We start from the raw sequence: 25,937 nt of genomic DNA, 5'->3' as shown, positions 1-25,937 counted from the left end.
GTGGGTGAGTGCTGGGGTGAAGATTGATTGGAGGAGTGAGGGGAGGCAGGCTGTCGCTTGGTACTCACTGGAGAGCTGCTGCCATTGGTGAGTGCTCGACCTAATGACAGGAGGTTGAGTCTCAGGTTAAAAAGGCAGAAAACATCCACATCTGATGGGTGGGTGGGGAACCACATGTACTTCTGACTATTAACTTAACTGATATGAGAGAATAAGCATGAATCCTTAATATTACTGCCTGCCTGAAATGGAATTAGTACCACACCATGTTAAAAAGAAGCACTGTCAAACCCAACAGACTTGGTGATGCATGCAGTCAGTGATCCATTCATCCTTGCCCTCATGTATCTCTTCATCCCCCTGCATTCACCCACTCCCCCATCTTCAATAAACTCACCAATCAATGAAGATGCTTGTACAGTTACCGGCCAGACCTGCTGCCTTTGGTGCTAGTCTTGGAGGGATGCGAGACTGTTACTCTGTCAGGGTGTGAGAGTATTGTCAGTAGTATGTGACTGCTTGTCCGTGAGGGGTGAGAGAGAGTGTTGTCTGTAATGAGGCTGCTACTGTGTGAAGCTGCTGTATCAGTCTGCCATTCTGTTAGGGTTTCAGTGTAGTGCAGGTCTACTTTGGAGTGTTTCTGGTGGTTTGTGACTGCTAGCATATGATACTGCTGTAGTGCTACATTTGTAAGGGTCTGAGACAGTGGCGGTTGGTAATTTTAGGAGGGAGGGAGGAGGGCTGGCGGGAATCACTCACTCACTCATTCATTCACACAGGCATGCGCACACACACACACATCCATTCACAACACTCATCAAATATTCAAACATACATGCACGCACCAAACATTCATAAAAAAAAAAACACACACACACACACACACACACACACCCTTCAGCTCTGCCTCAGAGGTCCCCTGAGGGTTGGGAATGCTGCCTTCCCTCACTGGCTGACCATAGGTCAGCCAGTGAGGGAAGGCAGCATTCCCAACTTCGTCACAGTAGGATGGGGTCAATAAGACTGCTGACCCCACCCCACTCTGTGACGAGGTGTCACTGATTGACACTCGCCCTGGACGCTTCAGGGCTTAATCCTGAAGTGCCCTGGTCGGAGTCGATGGGTGACGCTTCCCCTCGTCACTGAGGGGTAGGGCCTCGAGGCACCTTTGCTGAGCTGAGGTGGTCACACCCATAGGAGCTGTGACCTCTTCAGCCCAGCTAAGTTCATCTCAGGCAGCCAGGAGTCTGGAAAAATCACGCATGTGTAAAGACATTAAGTATGTTTGACCACTGGCTTTGTGTTTCACCACTGTGCATATTAGTTGTTCAATGTTCACCAGTAGCACATTACATTCTATATTGAGTTTAGCTGCCTATTGGCTTTAACGTGTCATTAGTAATTTTGTATTCAGTTTAGCTGCCTATTGGTTTTATTGTGACGTAAGACCTTGCAGTTGAGACATTGCAGATGAGCTGTGTTTTTCCACATGGTAAACCAAGCTGTGTTTTTCGTAGATGCTCTCACCGAACACTAATCATGATAAAGAAGCAGATATTTTGTGTTTTTCTCTAGTGCAGCCTTGGGAGAGACCGCCTTGAAAGCCTGGCCAACTTTCAACGCTTGTTTCTTCCAACTCTGACCTACAGTAGCCAGCATGTTTTGACTATTAGAGGGAAAGGCCTTTTAAAATATAAAAGGTGTCCCTGAGCATCAGCGGGGCATGGCCGCTCCGCCCTAAAGCACAGGCAGCGGCTGGTTTGAGAATACCTCTGATATTGTGTGACTGGTACTCTGTGAGGGGTAGGAGTGTGTCCGATCATGTGTGACTACTAGTCTATGAGGGGTGCCAGTGGTGTTAGTATTTGGGATGTTTTGGTTTTCAACGATAACAGTACGTTTGTTGAGGGAATGGTTAAAACTAATGCTGTGTACATGTTAAACAGTGGACGAGTCTTACAAATGCTTCAGCAGTCATTCCCAAGTAGTCATCATACTCTGCATATGAGACTTGATGGTCTGCGTTTCGTTATGAGGTTGCCTAAAGATTTAGGAGGGAGGAGGAATTAATTTTTTAGGATGTCCATATTTACTTTGATCAGTTTTTGCCTAGTGATCATTGGCGTTCTCTTATCCACAAACCCACCACACATCATGTTCCTAACATGTTAGGTTTACTAAATTCACCAAGCACTACTTACATTAGTGAACAAGCTCATTGCCCTTCTCCCGAGACACCTTACTGCTCACACAATCAACATGGATTCTTCCTCTGACCTCACATCAGAAGCTCCATAGCAGCTTCTAGCTGCTTCTTTCCCTAGTTGATGTGTGCCCCGGAGTACCAATTCTGTTAGTAAGTGTCACCAAATAAACCCCCTTCAAATTGTATTTGTTACAGCCATACAAAGCCCTTCCCCTAATGTATTTGACATGTGGTCAGAACTGCTGCTGTAAAAGTTAAGAAAAGGGTGGTGCCAAAGCCCTGGGTCTCAAACCAACCACGCAGCACATCCCCTTTGGCAATAAAGAATCAGGGCAGCAAGACTGAACAGTTAGAGGTTTGCTCTGGGAGGTGGCTTGGTTAAAAACTCAGACGTGCGCAGAGCACACAGTATTATGATGCCCAGCCATTGCTTTTGCATTTAAAAACAAAACAACTTTACCTAAATACTAAACACTTTCTTAAAATGTTTACAGTGGAAACCAGACCGCGCTCCCAGTGTAAAACTACTTTCTATTTCATTTTGTCTGAGGTCCACAATGTGAAACCCTTTCATAAAAGGCCCTTCCTATATATGACGTGGTATATGTTAATGTGTCTGTCAGTTGTGAACACTGGAACCATTACAAAATCTAGCAAATCCAACGTCTGCTCATCAAAATGACATAAAGGAGGTCAACAAATGGGTAGAGCCTTAGCCCTCTCTATACTGCTTTTGAGGTCTAATAAATCACTGTCCAGTGTTACATTTTGTAGGAAAATGGCTCTTTTTGCATGATCAACCTCATTTTTTTAGACTGATGTTGTGGGCTTTCTGGACTCTGCGCACTAGGACTCTGCTAACCAGGCCCAGTGCGTGTGTTTAGTCCGCTGAATCATGTTGAAATTGACTACACTCCCAATTGGAAAATTTAACTTACCTGTAATGTCTTGTAGCTTTTCACTCAGTTTGAAAACTGTAAATTCCACCTGGCAAAATAACCCCTTTTGACATGCCTAAACCCTCCTTTTAAATATTAAAAAGTCAATCTAAGTAGACCTTACTTCCCAGTAAGGCAGGATGCATGTGATTTAAAAGTATGACCACAAACGGTACTCCTCAAGTGTAGGTGGGCCCAGAGACCATGGCACAAAAGGCCGGAAAGCACTATTGTGTGGAATCCTGCAGATTCCAGAAGTTTCCGTCACAAAAATGTAAAGAAAGGTTGTGATTTTAGGGAAAGTTTGAGGTCTGCAGGGCATTGTGGTTAAAAAAAAAAAACTTTGTGGGATTCACACAAGGCACACCACCCTGGAAGTAGTTTTCAAAAATGTCTGGTAAGTTTCCATGGATGATTACAGCCCACATTTGGCAGCTATACCTATTCCTGGTCATGCCACATAATGCTTTGAGGCCTTTTGTTTTGCGGTCTCTTGGCCCACCCCCACAAGTGGGGTACTGTTATTATCGGGAGATGTGTGGGAACTCAGAGTGGTAGGAAATTTATGGATCCCCACAGATTCTGGAACTTTCCAGCACAGAAATATGAGGAAAATATGTGTTTTTAGTCAGTTTAAGGTTTGCAAGGGCCTCTGTGGAAAGAAACCTGGTGAGAGTGAGACAAGTCACACCACCCTGGTCTCTTCCGGGTGTCTAGTTTTCAAAATTGTTCAGGTTTGGTAGTGTTTTTGTAGGTGCCAGCTGAGCTAGAGCCCAAATTCAAAAGTTAACCAAATTTCCCAAAAAATGGTTGGTTTTCAGTGGAAAAAGTTGATGTATCAATGTTGTGCTTTTTTGGCACCTGTCCTGTTGCAGGGGAGGGTTACTGAGGGTGTTGACCCACTCACACCAATAAGGCAGTATGTATCAGGAGACTTGGGGGACCACTAGGTGACAGGAAATCGTTTGCTAGGTTTCCCTAGGTAATCAATGCAGCAAGGACCATAGGGGAGGATTGGAAGAACCGATCTGTATCACTTCCAAAATTAATCCAGACATATAAAAGTTTCAGGGGTATGAGCAGGACATACAACTACAGGGTCATATTAGTCCTCTGTTCTCTAAGAGAAAAGAGAAAAAGACAAAATAAGAAATCAAAAACCTTGGTTCTAAGGATGGAAAACCCTCACCTACCATGTGCTGGCACACAAATTTGCTTGCTGCACAATTTCCTTAAGGAATGCAACATCCATAAAGAGATGGACATCGTCAATAGGCAAATAATTTGCTGTATCGACTTCACATCCAGCGTCTGCAGTGAACGGGTGAATTTGGGGCTGCACTAAACTGATGGCTGCTGAAAGTGCACTCAGTCTGTGCTTGCTGTCACGTGTGCTATCACTTGTATGTTCTCTGGGCTGGTCTGCCCTACTATTGTCTCTCCACTGTACAGATTGTTTGTGAATGGACATCACGACTGCTGTGACCATGTTCCTCACAATCTCTAGAAGATGAGGCATCAGAAGGAACTCTGGTGACTGGAAATTGCTTCCAGATTCTGCTCTATTTTCTCCTCTCTTGGATGCTCATGCAGTATCTGATCCTGCCTCAGAGCGGTTTTCCATAATTCAAGTTAGGGCCTGAGCAGCAATCATCCACCAAGATGTCATCTCTGTTGACTGTGTAAAACCTTCCTTCTTAAACACTTTGTCCTGTGCAGAAGTCAGAAGTATGGTTCTAAATCGTTTGGTGGGTGTGTTTGTCTGTGAGATGTGTGTGACAAAGTGTAAAGGGATTTAGCTTATCAACGGGAGGTTGTGTTTTACTGTGAGGTATGTGTGACAAAGTGAAAATACAAAAAAAGCAAAAAAACATTTAGCTTATCGATGGTTCTGTAGCTTCGCCAAAGACATTAAAAAAAGACAAAAATTGCCAAATATGCAATACCACAATATACTATATGGGACAAGTTGTGCAACACAGCAAGTAAAGTTTCTGTGCTGCGTCAACTAGGGAGAGTAGAACTGCACTATATCCTCAATGAAATGTCACACTTCTGTTGTCTCCGTACTGTGACACACTCTGTTTTGCCTTAATCCAATGCAGGCACCCTTGCGCCCTGGTGCAATGGCATTTGCGTTATGGTCAGGATAGTTTTTGTGTAGGAAGTAATCCCTTCCTGCATAATAAACTACCCTTTGAGACTTGGAGAAAGAGATATTTCTCTTTGTTACGTCAGCCTCAAACAAGTGCCAGATTTTGGCACAGGTCCATGTGTGCAAGTCTTTGTAAAGACTGATTTGCATCAAAGCCAAGAGTGGATACACGGCAATGCCTATGTACCTTTGATGGAACGCCTCCCTGACACAAAATAACGCAAAGCAGTAATGTGCTGGGGTTTATTTGTATGTTTTTTAAACAGCGCAAAAATACATTTGCATTGCTTTGTAATATCCCAACGATTTTGAATTGGATATGCGTGAAAAAAAGGCATGCAAACGTGATGTAAAATCTGTGAGACTGGTCCTTGTTTATTATAGTAAATCCAAATGTAGCCCACATTTCATCATCTGGCAGTTTTCAGTTTCAATAGACAACAGTAAAAAAAAACAGACCCCCCCCCAAAGGAAAACATATTTCTAAATCAATAATTATGCGCTAAGGGAATTGCCACATTTCCCTGAGGAGGGTGGGGGGGTGGGGGTCGGGAGGCAGGGGGCGACCCCCCACCTCCAAACAACCAAAGATAATGGACACCCTCTGTTTTGCCTTCCTAGAGGGAATCGTACTTTACATTTTTTTTTATGCCCCCATGTGGGAATAGGGCCATTTCGGAGAGTGGGGTAGGGGGTCAACCCCACCCAAAATGAACCAAATTATGACTGCCATATTATTTTCCTTTGGGGGGGGTAAGCGTTTCTGCTTTGCCTACACTCAGTTTTTTCAAAAATGGAAACCTCCAGTGCAACCACTGGAGGTTTCCTTTAAACCTTCACCAGCATCGGTCAGTGGCTGACACTCACTTGGGAGGGAGTGCGGGCGCTGGCTATTGAGTGACGCCCACACTAGAGGGGTTAAGGGTAGTTGTAGCTATAGATTCTGTAAATTAGCTGTTGCTTATCTGGAGTTTCAAAAGTGGAGATGCAGACTTTCTCCTTATCTGCCCTAACAGGCAGCACCCTTTACATGATATCCTTTTCCTGGACTCCTCTAAATCCTCTGTTTAAATAGCCCTAGAGATCAGTTGACTTGGGCCAATGAAAACCCAAGCCCTAGGAACCAATAGGAGCCAAAGCCTTATCCTCTACAGACAATAGAAACCCTAGCTTTGAGAACCAGTGGCAGCCCACGTCCTACATAAATGCTAGCTCCATGGAGATGTGTCCAGCCCAATCACTAAGCCAGCATCTGATGTACTCTGGGGGCAGAAAATTCCTGCTCAGGTCAGAATCTTCATGGTTGCAGACTGGCCGAATATACACTTTTCAGTTCCGCCCCCAGATAAGGCCCAATTTAAACCAACTTAAATTAATACCACTCACTTTAAAATCATTTTCTAAATAACCACAAACAAAACACATTAAGCAACCTCTGTACACTTAAGCGGGACATTGATTAACATTTGTTTTTTTTTAAAGTCTTTTTGTCACTTTATCACAGTTTTTAAAAGGCTGCCCTAACCCAATCTGTCATGAACATACAAACAGTAGATTCAGCAGACAAATTGCATAACAAAAGGCTACCTGCTCTTACCAACTTCGTTCTGGTCTTGCTCTCTGGGCTGCTCACAGAAGCTTGGGTACAGAAGAAGATTGGTTCCCCTTTCCAAAGTTGAAGGTGCTGCATTTACTCGTTATATCTCTTCATGCTGAGGCTACCCTCGCGTCGGGACGAATATCAGTGCATGCATGTATATACACCGTTGTAATTTATTATTTTATTTTTCATTTTTGAACGCATGCCCAAAGCCAAAGGGCTAATTGACTTTGACAATGCTTGTTCGCAAACGCTTTTGTTACAACTCTTCTGTAATCGTTTCAGAGCTTTCCCATTGAAAGCTGTCGACATTGTCAAAAGGCGTTTTAGTTTAAAGCATTTAACAACTCTTTTGAGCCTGTCTGTATTGAATTCCACCTCCGTTTTTAACATAAAAAAGAACATCATTTATCGTAGACTTTTTTTTTTTAAATGCAGAAAGAACCCTCTGCGGTGCTTCTCTTTTTTCTCTCCCAGCTGCATTTGTTGACACTGACACTTTTTTTTTTTGTGTGCATTTTTGCCTGTCCCTGCAGCAAGCCATAAAGTATCTTCAGCTGTGCCCTTTATTAGAAAAGCCTTTCTTAACCCACAAGAGGGTAAACGGCATATATTACAGCCATTACCTCCCTCAAAAGGTGGCCATTTTAAAACCTTTATCTCTCACTTGCACATCTTACACCCCCAACACACAAAAGGAAGTACAATAATTGTTTTGTAAATGCTTTTAAATATGGGCCGCTTGGCTTTAATTAGTATAATGGATGGAAAAATCTAATGCCTGCAACAATTGATGCAGAAATCGAGTTTTTTAAGTTCCTCTTTGACAATGTTAATTGGAGAACTCAGTTGTCAGAAGCATGTAAACAGTCTCTTCATCGTTTAGCATTATAAGGAGAATTAGTGTATTGATTTCAGGGGCCTAGTTAAGCATGGGCCAATATAGTTAAAATAAAATTTCTTCTAATGCATTCTTCAGCTAATATCACAAGATGCCCAATCTTATGTCTTTATATGGCGAGCAGCAAGTCCAGTCAAAGTCAGCTGCTCAGTGGATAAACCAATACCTTTCAATGAGGATATTAAATGCATTTTCTAAGGCAGGTTCTTGTATGTGACTTTATTTCAACACTAAGCAAGAAATGTGAGGCTAAGACGGACATCATCACATTCATCGGATAGCCTCTTCCCCTCGCTCAGTAAGATGAGCCTGAAATCAAAAGAAAACCACATGAAAGAGAAGCTACTACTACTACAACTGAATATTTGCCATGCTGCTTATGCAAATGTAAAACATTTTCTTGACGACAAAAACTGCCTCTTCAATGCCTTTAAAATAAAAAATAATATATCTAAGATCTTTGCACCAGTATCCTTAACTCTGATGGTAGCTCTAAAGACCAAATACATCCACACCTGGTCTCTGAATTAGTAATACGTTCCTGCTTGTTATATATTCCAAGCCCTTCCTATTTAGTAGCTGTGCTGTGTTCACAGAACAAAGGATTCTTGATGCTACTTAAGTGTTAGGTGTTAGAGGCGTCTAGTACTTGTTTCATACATTTCTTAACATCTTAATAGGTACAGTTTAAAATAACACTTAAAAGCTGCCTAGAAAGTGGAAATGAAGCCATCTCCATTCAGCTTATGTATAACAGTCTGCCTTTTGGTAAAAGGATCAGCTGCTCCTCTGAAACAGTTTAATCCTGAAAGCATATTTCAGCAAAATCTTGTTTCATATCCTGATGGAAACAGGTTTAAGCACCATGGGCCATATGTACGAACACTTTTTCCCATAGACACAGAATGGGTAAAAACCATTGCTACATCTGGCCCCATGCTCTTTTGCCTTAACGAAGGCCGTTCAGGGCTTTTAGCTACATATTGCTCAGGATAGTCTGAAAAATTTATCCCCTGAAGGATGCTTACCTACGACGACTGTCCTGTAGCACTAGCTTTTAGTTAATACTTACACGTTACTTCGTTTGGCTTAACTTTTTACCAATTTCCCACTGTGCTCATAGTGTTGCATTGTACATTTAGCAGCAGTGTTAACCACTATTGGCTAAGCCATCAGGTCTCACCCCTTTTGGCCTATCAGCTTTGCCAATGTATTCTTACCAATTCTTTTGAGCATACGCAAAAAGAAACGCCAAACTTGGTGCTTAAATAAGAAAGAAAGAAATAAACATGTGTGAACACTCATTTGCAAAAAGAAGTGGGACTGCAGTTGCCAGTCCCCTGAAAATCAGGAGGAGGCGGTAACAGCAAGTGACCTTGAGAGTAACAGAAGTGCTTGAAGAGGTGGAGAAAGAAGATACATTAAAAAAGACACAATGGGGTGGGGGAAGCAACTGATGAGCAGGGTGTGGATGAAGGAGGGAGCAACATGGAACACAAATGTGGTGTGGCATTTGAGAAGGGAAAGCAGCACAAAAGGGAGAGTAAGAAAATCTGCATGCTGTGATGCAAAAAAAAGTAGTCACCTGAATGTCAACAGTGAAAGGATACAAGTTACCTAATCCTCAGGATAGTAAAGAAACAATGCGTAATGGAAGGGACAAACACAAAAAGGAGAAGGAAGGCCATCGAATAAGCAAGCAAATGAGTATCACAGCAAAGACAACCAGTGCTGAGCAATGGGCTGCCCAAAAGCCCACTGTATGTTTTCATATAGTCCACAATAGGTCTAGTAACAGCAGACCGCAGCTAAAAACTGTCTGTAGGCGATACCTAAAAACTAAGTAAACACATACCAACAGTGTACGAAGCTGGCTCTCTCTATACTATATCAAAGTGAGATATAGTGTGCACAGAGTCCAGGGGTTCCAAGGAGGCTTGACAGAGGCTAAAGTAGATAATACTAATGCTCTCTTTGTAGTAGTGTGGTGGAGCAGTTAGGTTTATCAGAGGGTAATGCAAAGCATTTGTTGTACACACACAAAAAATAAAAGTAGCACACACTCAACTCGACCAATGGTTTTTATATTGCAAAAATATATTTTCTTAGTTTATTTTTAGAACCACAACATTCAGGTTGCAGGTAAGTACCTTTTAAAAGTTTCATATTCCACACAGGTATCAATAGTTCTTTGTTTGAAATAGGTAAGTATTAAAGTTTTTGAATTATTGGCAAAAAGCTATTTTAAAAATGGACACTGCAATTTTCAAACAGTTCGGGGGGGGGGAGAAATGTTAGGTCGGTTTACAGGTAAGTACACCACTTACAGTTTGTCTTCGGGTTTTAGGAAGCCCACTGGTGGGGGATCAGGTTAACCCCAAACACCCACCACCAGCAACACACGGCAGGCTGGGTGCAGAGGTCAAAGTGGGGGCAAAGTTAACGTGGGCTCCTATGGAGACAGGCGGTACTCAGAATTCGGTCAGCCAGCAGGTAAATACCCCCAACTCGGAGGGGAGACCAGGGGCGATTAGAAGAGCACTGAAGGGGCCTCAAGTAGGCACCAAACACACACCCTCAGCGGCTCAGGGGCAGCCGGGTGTAGGGTGCAAATAGGACGTCGGGTTTTCCATGCTGGTCTATGAGGAGACCCCAGGCACACCACCGGTCGGACAGGGTGGAGGGCCACCTGCTGTACGTTGAGGCACCGGAAGTCAGTTATTCCAAGGCCTGTGGGGCGGGATTTCCTCTGCAGGCATCATCGTGGGTGGTGGAAAGGTTAAACCAGGGTGGGCACTTGCCCGCAATCCCCTGGGGACCCTCTCTTGCTGGGTGGACCACCTGGACATGGGCTGTGGGCGTTTGGTGCACAGGGGTCAAGACTCACATCCGGAGTGAGGTGGGAGTCCTTGGTTGTAGGTTTCTTCAGACAGAGCCGCTGTCCTCGGGATCTTGGTCCTTTTGGATGCAGGGCAGTCCTCTGGAGACGGCAGAGGTTGCTGGGCCCGCTGGACTCGTTGCTGGTCTTTTTGCAGGTTCTTTGAAGCAGTAGACAGGCCGGTAGGGCTGGGGCCAAAGCAGTTGTCTTCCTTCTTCTCTGCTGGGGGTTTCAGCTCAGCAGTCCTTCTTCTTCTTGTATGTTGCCAGGAATCTGGTGAGCTGGGTTCAAGGATGCCCTTAAATCCTAGATTTAGGGGCGTGTTAGAGGTCAGAGGGCAGTAGCCAGTGGCTACTGTGCCTGAGTGCAGCTGCACCCTCCTTGTGCCCACTCCCTTTGGAGAGGTAGGCACATTCCTATCCCTATTGGTCCCTGTCCTCCAAACCAAGATGCAGGATCTGGACACCCTAGGGTTGGTCATGTCTGGGTTTGTCACTCTTCCCTGTGTTCCCTAATTTTCCCGCTGGACTTGCTGCCAAAAGTGGGGCTTTGTCCGGGGGAGCGGGCAGGCATCTCCACTAGCTGGAGTGCCCTGGGGCACTGTAATCCGAGATTTGAGCCTTTGAGGCACACCGCCAGGTGTTACAGTTCCTGCAGCGGAAGGTGTGAAGCACCTCCACCCAAGGCCGACATTGTTTCTGACCACAGAGTGCACAAAGGCACTCACCCCTTGTGGTCAGAAACTTGTCTGAAAGTGACAGGCTGGCACAGACTCGTTAGCAGTTGGGCTACCATACAGTGGGCATTTCTACGATGCCCTCTGTGTGCATTTTTCAATAAATCCCACACTGGCATCAGTGTGGGTTTATTGTGCTGAGATGTTTTATACCAAACTTCACAGTATTCAGTAGAGCCATTATGGTGCTGTGGAGTTCATGATGAAAAACTCCCAGACCATATACTCAATATGGCTACACTGCACTTACAATGTCTAAGAATGGACTTAGACACTGTAGGGGCATATTGCTCATGCAGTTATGGCCTCACCTATGGTATAGTGCACCCTGACACAGGGATGTAAGGCCTGCTAGAGGGGTAAGTTACCTATGCCACAGGCAGTGGATTGTAGGCATGGCACCCTGAGAGGGGTGCCATGTCAGCTTTTTCTTTTTTCTCTCCACCAACACACACAAGCCGCAAGACAGTGTGCATGGGTTGAGTGAGGGGTTCCCTAGGGTGGCATAATACATGCTGCAACCTTTAGGGACCTTCCCTGGCCACAGGGCCCTTGGTTCCATGGGTACCTTTTACAAGGGACTTAGCTGTGTGCCAGGGCTGTGCCAATTGTGTTAACAAAGGTACAGTTTTAGGGAAAGAACACTGGTGCTGGGGCCTGGTTAGCAGGATTCCAGTCAATCAATCAAATAATTTATAAAGCGCGCTACTCACCCTTTAGGGTCTCAAGGCGCTGGGGGGGAATTAGAGGTCGAAGAGCCATGTCTTGAGGTGTTTTCTGAAGGCCAAGGGGTCTTGGGTCTGGCGTAGTCGGAGCGGTAGGGAGTTCCGGGTCTTGGCGGTGAGGTAAAAGAAGGATCTTCCTCCGGTGGTGGAGCGGTGAATACAGGGGACGGAGGCGAGGGCGAGGCTGGCGGAGCAGAGCTGGCGGGTGGGGGTGTGGAAGGTGAGTCTGTCGTTGAGATAGGCCGGACCTGTGTTGTGGAGGACTTTGTGTGTGTGGGTGAGTAGTTTGAAGGTGATCCTCTTCGATACGGGTAGCCAGTGTAGTTCTCTGAGATGGGCTGAGATATGGTTGCGGCGTGGGAGGTCAAGGATGAGTCGGGTGGAGGTGTTTTGGATGCGTTACATTTTCTTTTGTAGTTTGCCTGTGGTTCCTGCATAGAGCACGTTGCCGAAGTCCAGTCGGCTGCTGACTAGGGCGTGGGTGACTGTTTTTCTGGTTTCGACGGGAATTAACTTGAAAATCGTGCGGAGGGTGTTGTAGCAGGAAGAGGAGACTGCGTTGACCCTCTGAGTCATGCTGAGTGCTGAGTCGAGGATGATGCCCAGGTTCTGTACTTTGGTGGTGGGGGAGGCTCCGAGGGATGTAGGCCACCAGGAGTCGTTCCAGGCAGAGAGGTTGCTGCCGAGGATGAGAACCTCTGTTTTGGCTGTGTTTAGCTTGAGGCGACTTGATTCCATCAAGTCGGCGATAGCGTGAAGTCCCTTGTGTAGGTTGTTTCTTGCTGTTGTGGGGCCTTTTGTGAGGGAGATGATCAGCTGGGTGTCGTCTGCGTAGGATACTATGTTGATGTTGTGGGATCGTGCGATGTTGGCGAGGGGAGCCATGTAAACGTTGAAAAGTGTTGGGCTGAGGGAGGATCCTTGAGGGACGCCACAGACGGTTTCGGAGGATTCGGACAGGTAGGACGGAAGGCGGACTCTCTGGGTTCTGCCGGAGAGGAAAGAGGAGATCCAGTCGAGGGCCTTGCCATGGATCCCGGTGTTGTGGAGGCATGTTCGAAGGGTGTGGTGACCGACGGTGTCAAAAGCTGCGGAAAGGTCCAAGAGGATGAGAGCTGCGGTTTCGCCTTTGTCGAGTATGGTCCTGATGTCATCTGTGGCAGCAATGAGTGCGGTCTCCGTGCTGTGGTTTTTGTGAAATCCAGATTGGGAGGCATCGAGCGCTTTGCTGTCTTCCAGGTAGCGGGAGAGTTGGCTGTTCACGATTTTCTCGATGACCTTCGCTGGGAAGGGGAGGAGGGAGATGGGTCGGTAGTTAATGGAGTCATCTGGATCTGCTTTGGGTTTCTTCAACAGGGCGTTGACGTCTGCGTGTTTCCTTTTCTCCGGGAAGGTGGCAGTCTCGAAGGAGCTGTTGATTGCGCAGAGGTGGGGTGCGTTGATGTTGCTGGCTTTGTTGAAGATCTGGTGCGGGTAGGGGTCCGAGGGGGAGCCGGAGTGGATGGAGGCCATGGTGTTGATGGTGTCTTCATTGTTGACGTGGGTCCAGAAGCATAGAGGGTTGGTGTTGTTTGATGCATTGTGTTCTTGGGTGTCTGTGGTTGGCCAGCACACTTCCAATCAAAGCTGGCATCAACACTAGGCAGAAAGTGGGAACATGGGGGGGGGGGGGGGGGTTCCAATGCCAACAGTGGCACTTTCCTACACACAGTTAAAACAACTTGCGAAAAGTAAAATAGAGAGGATGGTGAGCATTTAAGACTACATTGTAATAGAGCACAAAACACTAGATTTCACTTGATATGTCATAGATAATTTGTAGAAAAAACAGTAATATAAATTCACATGGTCTCTGACAATCCTTGAGTTGATGGAGATTTACCAGAGTACCCATCCAAAAACACCCAGCCTTATAACTAGACCTGTTGCTAGAGGTATCCATTCCTATAAACGTTAAATCAAAATCTACCATAACAATGTATGGTGTTAGAAAATTAACAAGTCAAAGGGCTGTAATTGTAATGGCATGGAGTCAACTAGTGTTTATACAAATTGGAGGTAAATTATCAGTCATTTTTGGTCATAATTTTGGACTATAGAGAGTTGGAATTTAAACCAAAATCTAAATGGGACGTTTATTTGACTGTTGTATCCCAGAAACATACATGTTGAAAACGAAAAACTGTTTGTTTTATACTTACTCACTCTCATTTTAATTCCCATTGCCACCTCACAACAGATTGTCTGACATCAACAATCCTTGTTTATTTCTTATGCCCCAACCACGACACCTATTCACTGTAATACATATTAATCAGAGTTGATATTACTTTCATCTTCAACAGAAGGATGAAGGTTGATTCAAATTTGCTGTTATTGGTGAGCTTTTTGCCAGTGCTACCATTACTACTAAGTGATTTCTGGGCAGCTTCTTCTGACTTGTATCATGATAAAATGATAGAAAAAAGCCTTAGGAAAACTCAGAAAGATAGCATAACTAAAGGGTCTAGGCGGCAGACTGTTAGGAGCAATGAAGTTGAGAGTCACTGTCCATATTGGTTTAACCAAGATTTTTGACAAGTGATCTGTGCATCTGTAACATATTGTTTTCTGATTTTGTATCTGAAAATATAGTTTCTCATTTATTGCAAAATATTTTTCCTTAAAATAGCATTACGTAAAATGAAAAAAATCACGTGATCAGTAGGATAATCTCCAGACTGGACCCCCACAATATCTCAGAGCCCATTGTTTTCAGATCTTCATTTGGTTTGAATTCCTACAAGATTTGGAGGTTCTGAATCTTCTTCCTGGAAGGTTTGTAGCCTCTGGACAGTAACTTTCACCTTGAAAAGTTCACTCATTGAAACTTATAGCCCATTATGTTAGTTTTGAAGCCCTTTCTTGGTCTTAATGCCTGTAGTGTTTGGCAGGGGACCAATACCTGTTTTTGCACATTTAATTGTTAAATGTATTGCATCTGTTGTGCATTTATGTATTTCGTTTATAAATTAATGAAATAACAATTGTCATGCAATACTGTTTTGTGCACATTTATTTGACTCTATTATAATTAAGCTGCAAACTGTTTTTGTTTGAATATGAAAAATATTTAGTTTGGACTACGCGGCAAAATCTTTCGACAAAGCGGACACCGTCTGCTCCAACTCCTTCGATGAAATCTACAACAACCACTCTTACTTTGGGAAGTGGTTGCGAGAATAGTGCTGAGAGATCCACATTCCCAAGAGCTAGCTCTTTGACGACCAATGGACACAAAGACCATGACAAAAGCATAACTGAATCAAATGAAGAATCTACACTAGTTCTTACAAAATCAATTAGTCAGCTGAAAGTGGGTGATCAGCAGAGCAGAATCCTAAGGTGTGTATGCAAGAATACGATCTGATCAGAAGAATATTTATTGTGTCGTTGTTCTCTTGAGGTTGTTGTTACTATTTTGGGAAAGAAACCGTCTTTATCCTAGCCTCTGGTGTTTTAATTTTGAGCCTCACGTCATTTGTCCTCAGGGGAAACTTGTTTCAAGGGCGCCTCACTGTTGGATGAGGTCTAAAGATGCTGTTTAAGGAGGGGTAATGTTGCTCTGCCTACTAGTTAATGATCTTAGGATCGCCACACTGCTGTTACTTTCAGTTCAGTTTTAGGTCCAAACCGTTCACTACCTGTGCTTCGTTTTCCCTAAAATATTGTAAAGGAGGAGATAATATTAGAAAATATGTTTCTCATTCTGAATTCACACTGCTGCTTTGGAAGATTTCTTTGACTCCAGGACTTTCCACCCAGCTATCGCATGAACTGATTATGAAATGGGTAGACAGGGGCTTAGCTTGGTCCGTAAGATTTGGGAGAGGTGAGCTTCAGATTTCCTAACAATCACGCTGGCACTTAGGTGTTTGTTTACCAAATTCTAGCGCAGCAGGCAAAAATGCTACGCTGCGTGAGGAGAGAGCAGGAGAGCGCTACATGGCGCTCTCCTCCCCTCTTCCTAGCGGCAGGGCACACACAGGTAGCCGTGCACCACGCACACACCTTTGCACCAAAATGCAAAGATAGCAGCATGAGTCTAGCATAGTTTTGTACTGGAAGGGTGCTCTTCCAGTACAAAGTAGAATGCTTAGACTATAGAACTTTTCTCACTTTATATGTGTGCTGTACAGTGCACCACACATGCAGTGTCAGAGAAATAAAAGCATTTCTCCTTGATAGTGCCTATTTGAAATGGGCGTTATTTTTTGATGCAAAACTGCCTACTGTTTTTTCTTTTATAGTAAATAGGGTTTTGCATCAAAAACCCTGGGTGGTTGCACGGGAATGCCAATGCACCACCCATGGAACACCATGTTGCTGCTCAGTAATGGAAAGTAGTGCTATGCAGTTTTTTGGCATTACTTTCAAGTGAATGTCCTGCGCAAAACAAGTTGTGCTCTGGAAAGTAAATTGAGGGAAAAAAGTGTGCTGATTTGCATCACTTTTGTGACACAAATAAGGTGCAAAATCTTATATTGTTAAAATGCATTATACGACAAGCAGGGACAATGAGAGGAGCTTAATGGCATTGGAAAGGGAGAGTAACTGTACTGGTATGGGTACTAAGTGAGATAAAACACATTATTTTGGGAAATAACCAACATTATTCTCATTCCCGTTAAAGACAGATAGAGGGAGAGCTTGTGTGTGTGTGTGTGTGTTTTTAGTCTGTGGGTTCAAAATTTCCTGGTGAAATCTGACAAACACCTCACAATACCTGAAAGAAAGCACCTGTACACAACTATTTATCACAAAATACATTTATTTGGGGTGGAGGGGTGCAATACCCCAAACACTCCCTTGAAGCTACGTCCCTGTGGGCAGATTGTCTAACTTTTGCTAGTTCAAAGATATGAAGGGAAAGGTCCGTTCTGCCTTTCTACCGTAGTCATATGTGACAGTATTCAGAAGGGACAGCTCCAGGGTGTGCTCCCAAAAGTGGATATACTCCTATATTTAGGATATATTTGACCAAATATTTCCCAAAGTCCATATCAAGTAATCAGTAATCGGGGGCTATTTTAACATAAAGTAGTAATAATATTTTGTTTTTGTGCTAGAATGTGCCAAGTACATTATGCCCAGGATCACTAAATGTGTTTTTACTTTGTGCCAAAGGAGCAGAACATTACAGTGTTGAGCGTATGTACCTAGGAGCCTCATTTATGAGGTCTGTGGCACAGGGTGGCGCAGCCAGTGCCTTGCACCACTGGGAAAGGGCAGAAATGTGCCATATCTACAAGATAAGGTGAATTTCTGTCCTCTCCCCCTGCGCTGGCACACAAATTGCTGTCTAGCTTCAACATAGGCACGCACCCTGGTGCAAGGGTGCCTGCACTGTGGGGATGATTGTTTTTGTGCAGGAAGTGTTTTCATCTTTCTATGTGTGTACTGCAGAATGCAGCACACATAGAAAGAGTCAAAAAGGGGGAGAAATAAAGATATTTCTCCCCATTGCGTGTGAGGTGGTGTAGGAATGTGACGCATTCCCAGACTTGTAAATCTTGGAATGCATCAGATTCCTTCAGATTCCATGGGTGTTGCATGAGAACACTCAAAGCAACACCCCTTTCACACAGTGTCACATGTGAAAGGGGTCAATATTTAGAAGGCCATGAAAAGCCACGCAAAGTGGCCTTGTAAATATGGACAGGCGCACACACTGCACCACTGGAGCATTAAAAAATGACGCTTTGGTGGCGCAGTGTGCCACTAGGGCCTCGTAAATGAGGCCCTAAGTTCCTGTTGGACATAACCGTATTTAATTCTGTTCCACATACAACTCTTTGAGCTTGCCGTAGAGAATTGCGAGTGTGACCTTATCTAACAATAGTCATTCCAGCCAGGTAGGTAGACTCTGATGTAGTTTGGAATTTGCTCTTGGGGCATAGCCTATTAAATGGAAAGCTCTGTATAGCAGTTAAGCCGCTAGATGTAAAACTTACAGCTTTATCAATTTGTAGCATAATCCACCCTCCTTCTACCGCCTTTACAGGCCAACGACATTATACATTTCCGCTTCTGCTAGTTATAGGGCCACTATCAAAACATTAAACCCTACACAAGACTAGGTAAAATTGGGGCTTCGCAGTGTGCCATCTATATAAAAACAAGTGATGTCCTCTGGTGACTACTATACGCAGGGCTAGTAAGCTGCTTTTGTATTGCTTTGTTTACAAAAGGGAGGTGAGATGGAGTTGACTATGGGGGTCATTAAGAGAGAATCCAACCGCCGTATTAAGAGTCACACTCTGAAGTCCGCCAAAAAACAGCCAAAAGTTCAAAACCGCCAGGACGTTGGAGGACAGAAAAGAGGTGGTCCCACCACCAGCGCTGTCTGCCCACAAAAATCCTCCCATCAGGTTACGATCCACAAATCACAACAGCTCTTCTTCCATGGCGGATGACCATTGGCAGTGTGAACCTCTGCAGTCTGAACTCCCATTACACAGAACACCACATTGGATAGTTTGAATAGCCCGTACATGACACACATCCACACACCTGCACACTGAACTGTATAACACACCCCTTACTTAACCCACAGACCTTTGCAACCAGAACGGCACACACAGCCACAGACAAAAACTATTCAAGATTTTGAAAAAAAACATTTGGCATATCTACACATTTCACCAGGCATACATCCCACACCTGCACAACATACTATCACGCCCAATACACAACAACCGTCACCCACTCACATCACAGCATCTACACCTAATTACTAACATTTCATTCCATTTTATTTTCTTTACACTGCTGGACTTTATCACCACTATCATGTCCCCAAAGAACACCCATGTTTCACTGATGATGAGTTGAGGGTCATGGTAGACAAAATTGTCAGGAGAGAGCCATACCTTTTGGGTGCACAGGTCCAGCAAATATCAATAGCCAGAAAACTGGAGTTGTGGCAAAGAATAGTCGACAGGGTGAATTCTGTAGACAGCTATCCATGCACAAGGGAGGACATCGGGAAAAGGTAGAACGACCTCACGGGGAAAGTACGTTCCATGGCATCCAGGCACCAGCTAGTAGTAATCAAGACTAGTGCTGGCCCCCCACCTCATCCCCCTACTTTTACATCTTGGGAGGGAAAGGTCTTGGACATCCTGCATCCTGAAGGCCTGAGAGGAATACCTGGTGGGGTGGAGTCTGGTAGGTCCCCACAACATTCATGTCACCAAAAAGTTTTGTCTTGCACGCTCCCTCACCACCTTTCACCACCTCAGTTACCAAACCACCCACGACCCCTCTGTGCTAAATGTACAAATACCCCTCTCTGGCATGCCACTTTTCTACTAAACTTACCTGGGGCCACAGTCCTTGGAAATGGCATGTGAAGTACTGGGAACTGACAGCACTACAACTCTCCGGAGGCACTATTCCACCATAAAGAAAACCCGAACATTGCACTAACCCATCATGAATGTTCCACTATGAAACAGTTTATGTCAATGACAGCAATGCAATGGTCCACTTCCACTACCATTACAAGCAAAACACAGCTGCTGCTGAATACCCTACCAAACTGCCCTTAGACAAAGTTTCCTAAGATTGACATTTACTTACAAGGGGTTGGAAAATTAGATGCCAAACTGGCTACACTTGCAGTGCGTCCAGACAGAGGCCAATGTCAAATGCTAACTCCTATACTGTGTGCCAACTCTGACACCATTGTGCATTCTTAAGCTGTTAGTTGGATCTATGATGCCATACACTTTACTAGGCAAAACATGTAATCACTTGTGTCATTAGTCAGACAACATACGAGGGTATCAGCAGTCATCTAACTGCCAACATAGTCAAACAGCTTGGAGCATGGTGAAAATTCTGAGTCTTACTTTGTTCTAACTGAGAATTGGTAGCAGCTGTCCCTGTAATTTCAGGGGATCATGAAAAGGCAGTGTGTGCATCTCCCACAACATCACTAGTACTCAAACATCACTTGTTGCATCACTTACAGCAACTGTGTGTTCCACTTTTCCCCACAGGTAATCTTGCCATTGTCACCATGGAGAGGACACCAGAGACTGCCACAACCCCTCTGGATGATGGCCCCAGTGAGGGCAACACCCCTGGATGTTTGGACACTGACAACGAAGCTGGCCCATCAGGAACACTTGGTCAGTCTACAGCTGTCAGACTCACCCTGCCCACATTAACTCCTCCCAGCCCTGTTGCATGTACATCACAGGCAACCATTTGCCCCCAAACCTGTGTCCCATGGATAGTCTCTTCCATTGTGTCCCCCCACCACCCCTCCCTGTACAGGTACCCGAATCACCTCTTGTCACCCCTGACAATGATGGTCCTGTGACCAGTGGGAGTGGGCACACTGTGCCAGGGGCACAAGCACGTGAGGTGCATGGGAGTGACGGTGTAGGCCAGAGGATGGGGGCTCAAAGGGACACTACTGACCAGGACACAATTTCTCAAGACTTGGGAGCCTACCACAATTCCCAAGGCATGATGGGCCAAGTACTCACCATGATGGGGGAAATCCAAGAGCTGCAGAGGGACAACCACCAGTAAGCCATGCAGCAGTGGCAGGCCCAAATTGCCATCCTAGCTTCCATTGCTGGGGTGCTGAGGGACATCAACACTACCCTGAGTAGGTCTGGCACCCAACATCAGGCCTCTTCCACTAGTAATGGTTCATCGGGCCCTTCAACACCTGGGGCTACAAGTGGAGTAGAGGCTCTGCCAGGGGAAGGTAATGCCTCAGGCACCCCACCCTCTGTAGCTGAAGAACCCCCTACAAATGTGGACATCCACCCAGACATCCAGGAGGAGCTGATGCCAAGACCAAATCCACTGCCAGGAAGTGTACCTCTCCTGATTAGTGCCCCTTGTGTGCCACAGATACACCCTGTTGACTGTTCTGAAACCGAACTCCATTTTCCAATGGTTCAGTGACACTGGACTTGTGTCTCCAAATGGTGTAGCAGCTACCCAGATGATTTTATCCACCATGACTGACCCCTTCACTGTTTTCATTGTGATATTTTGGTTTTCAATCACTCATATAGCCGTGCATTCTCCAATAAATGCCACTTAAACATAGGTCCTGTGCAAGTGTGATTTATCAACCATATACAACTGTCACGCTTGACAACTCTTGTACCACAAAGTCCCTCTCTAATGTAAAACCTTTGTTATGGTCATCACATGTGTACTGTATAACCAGGATACATTTTACAGTGGGATTGTAACACAGACATGACAAAATTCAGCTTTATTGTATATCTCCACATATTTATTTGTGGAATTGCAATCAGGAGATAGAGGAGTACTACTTGTGACTTCAGAATGTCATTTTAGGCGTTGTACACTGCTAACCCACAGGATACTGATGTTTGGGACATGTTAGTCTTTCTACAACCCAGGAGGCAAACAGATTGGTTCTATGTATCACCAGGTAAAGCCTTATCACATACCCATTCCTTAGCTTCCTAACAGCCATACCCCGTGATACAGACCGACATCAGTTCTGAAGTCCCCAGTCATGGAACCTTTTACTTACCATGGTAAGGTAGCTGTAGGCTTGCCACTCACCTATGTCAGTCATCAGAGACATGCACATTGGTCTGTAAAGTAGTAACACAGTGACATCTGTGTACGAGGTAGGCCACATACAAGAGAAACCATTGTGATGGTAGAGGCTCTGGATTCCGCATTAGGACATGTCAGACTTAAATGGGGACACACGGCACCATTTGACCACCTCCAGTACCAAAAAGGTCTTCTTGGTGGAAAAGCACACTGTCATCCCACTGCCCTGACAGTCTGGCCATATGAGTCACACTCCTCAAACTCATGCTAATCAGTACCTGGTTTCACCCATGTCCACCTCTCATGTCTGCCTGCAAATCCCATCTGCCTGTGACACCGTCTGAGATTTCAACAGAAACTCTTCTAATCTGTGATTGACAAAGATAAGGGGTTGGACAGATTTTTACACATACAACACTTTGATTTGGATAGCCAGAGCCACCTGTAAGGAATAGGTACAGCAACACAAACATATATCTTGGACATGCACATTTGTGATAGCAGGAGACATTTTTTACTGGCCCACGACATCTATGACTTACCAACCAGCCAGGCCCTCTCTGTGTACAGCTGTCATCAGCAATGGAATATTGCTGTTCTGCATGATGAAGGTATCACAGACTGATCCAGGATACTGTGCACATACTTGTGAACTGTACAGGTCAGCCAAACCGACCACTTAGACATTGATGAAGTCTAAGTTTTTCCTGTTCCTATACACCTGTGTATTGGCACTGGGGGGGAACCAAAGCTACTGTGTACCATCTATGGCTCCAACCACATGTGGTATGTGTCCCAAAGCATAATACTCTGCCTTCACATAGGCCAAATCCTCACGCTGGGGAAATATGATGTAGCTGTCCAGGTGTTTCAACAATGCGGACAGTACAGCCTTCAGAACCAGACTGAACATGGTCTGAGACAGCCCTGCAGTTAGGGCCACTGTATTCTGAAAGGACCCAGTGGCCAGGAAGTGTAGCACTGCATGACTTGAACAATGGGAGGTATGCTATTGGGATTGCAAATATCAGGCATCAGATCTGGCTCCAACTGACGACATAGATCCATGATTGTCTGCCTATCCAGGCGATAGATTTATATTACATGTCTCTCCTATATGGTGTGCAGGTCTACTAGTGGGGGGTACACTGGAGGTTGTCTTCCTGTCCTTATGCCAGGGTAACTATGTGAGACAGAAACAGATTCTAGGTGAATGGTTCAATCTATACATCATGACTATAATCACATACACGTCACACGTATCTCGATTTGATGTCAGATGAAACATGAAATTTCATTTACAGCACATAGCTGTGCATTCTTTGACTGTTTCCTTGTTTCAGATCCAACCCTCAGATGTACTTTACATGCAGAAATATGTGACTGGCAGTAATTGATAGATTTACCTAATTTACATGTGAGACATATTTGTTGCGCCTATTTCTATTTATGTTGAAAATAGGATGTTGACAATAGATTTTCATGCCCATAACCAGCCATACCTCTTTTACACAGCCTTTACCAATCACATGCACATTGAAGCTTTTAAACATGAAAGCAGCACTTAAAATGTGTTTGTAGAGACTAAAAGTTAATGACGCAGCTTCCATTACTTTTCCATACATATATTTGCCTCAAAACGGGAACTGCCTGACCTAGTGTACTGGACATGAGGAAGTGACCTAATTCCACTGGCGGATGTCGCCATGGCGGTAGGCAGTTACAACTGCGATGGACATTGCCATTGGAACACATTGCTTCTTTTGGCAGACTTGAGCCAATGGCGATGTCCACCAGCGGGGATGGTCCTATACGTATCTGATGTGACCGCCATCTTGTGCGGTATTCCTCACTTGACTCCTGACACTGCTGCCAGCAAGACCTTCATGACCTGAGCTGCTGTGCACTGCCTCTTGGAGCAATCATGGCACGTCCTGCAGGCGATAGGGCCCCAGCTTTCACTCCAAGCTTGTGAATGAGGTCCTACCCTTCTATGGACAGCTGTCTGGTGCACCAGCAGAGCAGGTGAGTCCAGAGGTCTACCAATGTGTGAAAGGTGGAGTGTATGATGGAGTACATGAAATGTGCAGGACTGAAGGATTGAGCTATCATGTGTGGGTGTATGGACATGTGTACATGTGCTTTGACAGATACACAGTACTAGTACATAGTAGATAGTGTGTGATCTGTCTTCCTTGATCCACAACATATATTGCAGCATATACATCAATAATGGTGTGAGAAATAATAGTAGAGCCATACCATGTTATGGACATTCTTGTGGCCTAGTCATATGTTTCTAGTCAATACCTGGTACTAATCATGCATGTTGTATGGCTGGCTCCACTTCACATATGGCCTGACTGAAGAGATAATTTTGTAAGGAGGTTGAACTGTGAGGAAGGATATGTTTGCTTACTTGCTATGACTGACGTTTTATCACCACATGTTTTGGGATAGTGTATGTGGACTTAACTTTCTCCTCTTGTCTGTGTCATCCATGCAGATCAACGCCCATCAAAAAAAGTGAATCTGGCATGCCATTGCCAAGCAAGTGCAGACCCTGGGGGTCCACAGCCGGCGGAGCACCCACTGTAGGAAGCGGTGGGAGGACCGGAGATGTTGGACCTGGAAGACCGCAGAGGCCCAGCTGGGGATGTCCTCCCAAAAAGGGAGGGGTGCCCATAGGACCTTGACTGCCCGAATGGCCCACATTTTGGCAGTGGCGTACCCTGAGATGGATGGGCGTTTGAGGGCAGCATAGCAACCACTAGGAGGTAGTACTGACTACACACCTGTACATCCCTCTGCCAGTTCAGTGTATGATGTGTAAGAATCTAAGCTGTGACAATGTGGTAAGTTCTAAAGGGAAAGGGTCTCCTAGGAACACCTAGATGTACAGTTTATAACATTCAAACAGAGGTGTGGACATTCTATTGGGTATAGGGAAATATTGCTCACCTATGTTAACCCTATAGTATAAATGTATGTGGTGATGCACATGTGGCTGTGTCATATGTGTACCATTATACTGCTCTATGTATACCCTGCTGGTTCATCCTTCCCACATACTTATCCATACAAATATCCTGTTGGTAAGTTGTCCAGGTCTTTGGCCTCTATCCATTCCAATGCCCCTTGATCTAGCTCTATGTGCAACATAGGGTCCAAATATTCCTGAGTTTTAAAATAAATGTCAAGTTCATATGAGGGTGTGATCTCAATCTGAGATTTCACATGGCATACTTGCAACACTGACTCAGAGCTGTGAAGAGGTGTCCCTATTGAGTGTGGACTGTACATTGGCACCTGTGATTTTTAATCAGGATGGACATCCTACATGTTGAAAAGCATGGTGGTATTACTAGATTCCTAGTGCAAGACATATCATTGACATGGGAGTTCAGACTAATTGTACCATGTACATGTTATTGTGAAGGTAGGTGGCTACTCTGCTATTCCCTTAGCCAATTATTTGTGGGCATGCTACATTGGGCAGGACATCTATATATGTACAACATACACTGTTTGTAGCCAGCATCATGTGTATATTGGTAATCCCCGCCAGTTTTCAGATTTGTGATTCAACTTTGTGTTACTTACTTTTGGTATTGTGATTGTGTTTCGAAGGATTTTAGCATGGCAACCCTCAATTTGCACTGACTTAATTGTGCGCAGGTGTTGTAATTGACAATCACGTGTGTGGAATGGTCTATGTTGTCAGTCAATTGGGTTGCCTCTAGTTGTATGTCTTGATCATGATTACCTTAGAAGTGGTATATGTCATTGTAACTTTACTCTAAAGATGTATGGTTACTCATGTCTGAAGTGTGGATAATGATGTTGGTTCTTAAATAATGTTATTTTAATGTTGCTGCTCCTCATAAGTTGAACTGTATGTGGCCTCATGCTCATGACAGGTGTCCATTGACTTTGAGGTGTTGGTATGCTCCCTGGGGTTGTCTGTGGGTAAATCATGTGTGCTACGTAGGCCCCTATTAGTCTTCATGACTTTGTTTTCTAGGTGAGAATGACTAAGATGAGTAGGTCCACAAAGTCTGCGTCGTACTTTTCAACAGCACAGTTAATACATGTGTTGCTGAAATGGGTTTGGAGTATATTATACTCCAAATTTAGATATGCCAAATGGAGTAGGGGCACCTGCACTATTTTCCATTGTGAAGGTTTTCAA

The 25,937-nt window shown here is 44.6% G+C and overlaps 1 protein-coding gene across 6 annotated transcripts in view; it reads left to right on the top strand.

The window, feature by feature from the left end:
- LOC138287696 (NAD-dependent protein deacetylase sirtuin-3-like) overlaps positions 1-25,937 on the top strand; it is a 287,131-nt gene that overhangs the window by 193,877 nt on the left and 67,317 nt on the right. For 4 of the 6 annotated variants that reach the window (XM_069228359.1, XM_069228356.1, XM_069228355.1 and 1 more), the window contains one exon: positions 15,256-15,523. The exons of the other annotated variants lie outside the window; for them this stretch is intronic. In XM_069228359.1, the coding sequence (XP_069084460.1) occupies positions 15,256-15,523 (268 nt within the window). The remainder of the gene's footprint in view (positions 1-15,255; positions 15,524-25,937) is intronic. 6 annotated transcript variants of the gene reach the window in all.

The sequence above is a fragment of the Pleurodeles waltl genome, chromosome 4_1 (genome assembly GCF_031143425.1).
Source record: "Pleurodeles waltl isolate 20211129_DDA chromosome 4_1, aPleWal1.hap1.20221129, whole genome shotgun sequence".
NCBI classification, from domain to species: Eukaryota; Metazoa; Chordata; class Amphibia; order Caudata; family Salamandridae; genus Pleurodeles; species Pleurodeles waltl.
This window is presented reverse-complemented; position numbering and strand designations above follow the sequence as displayed.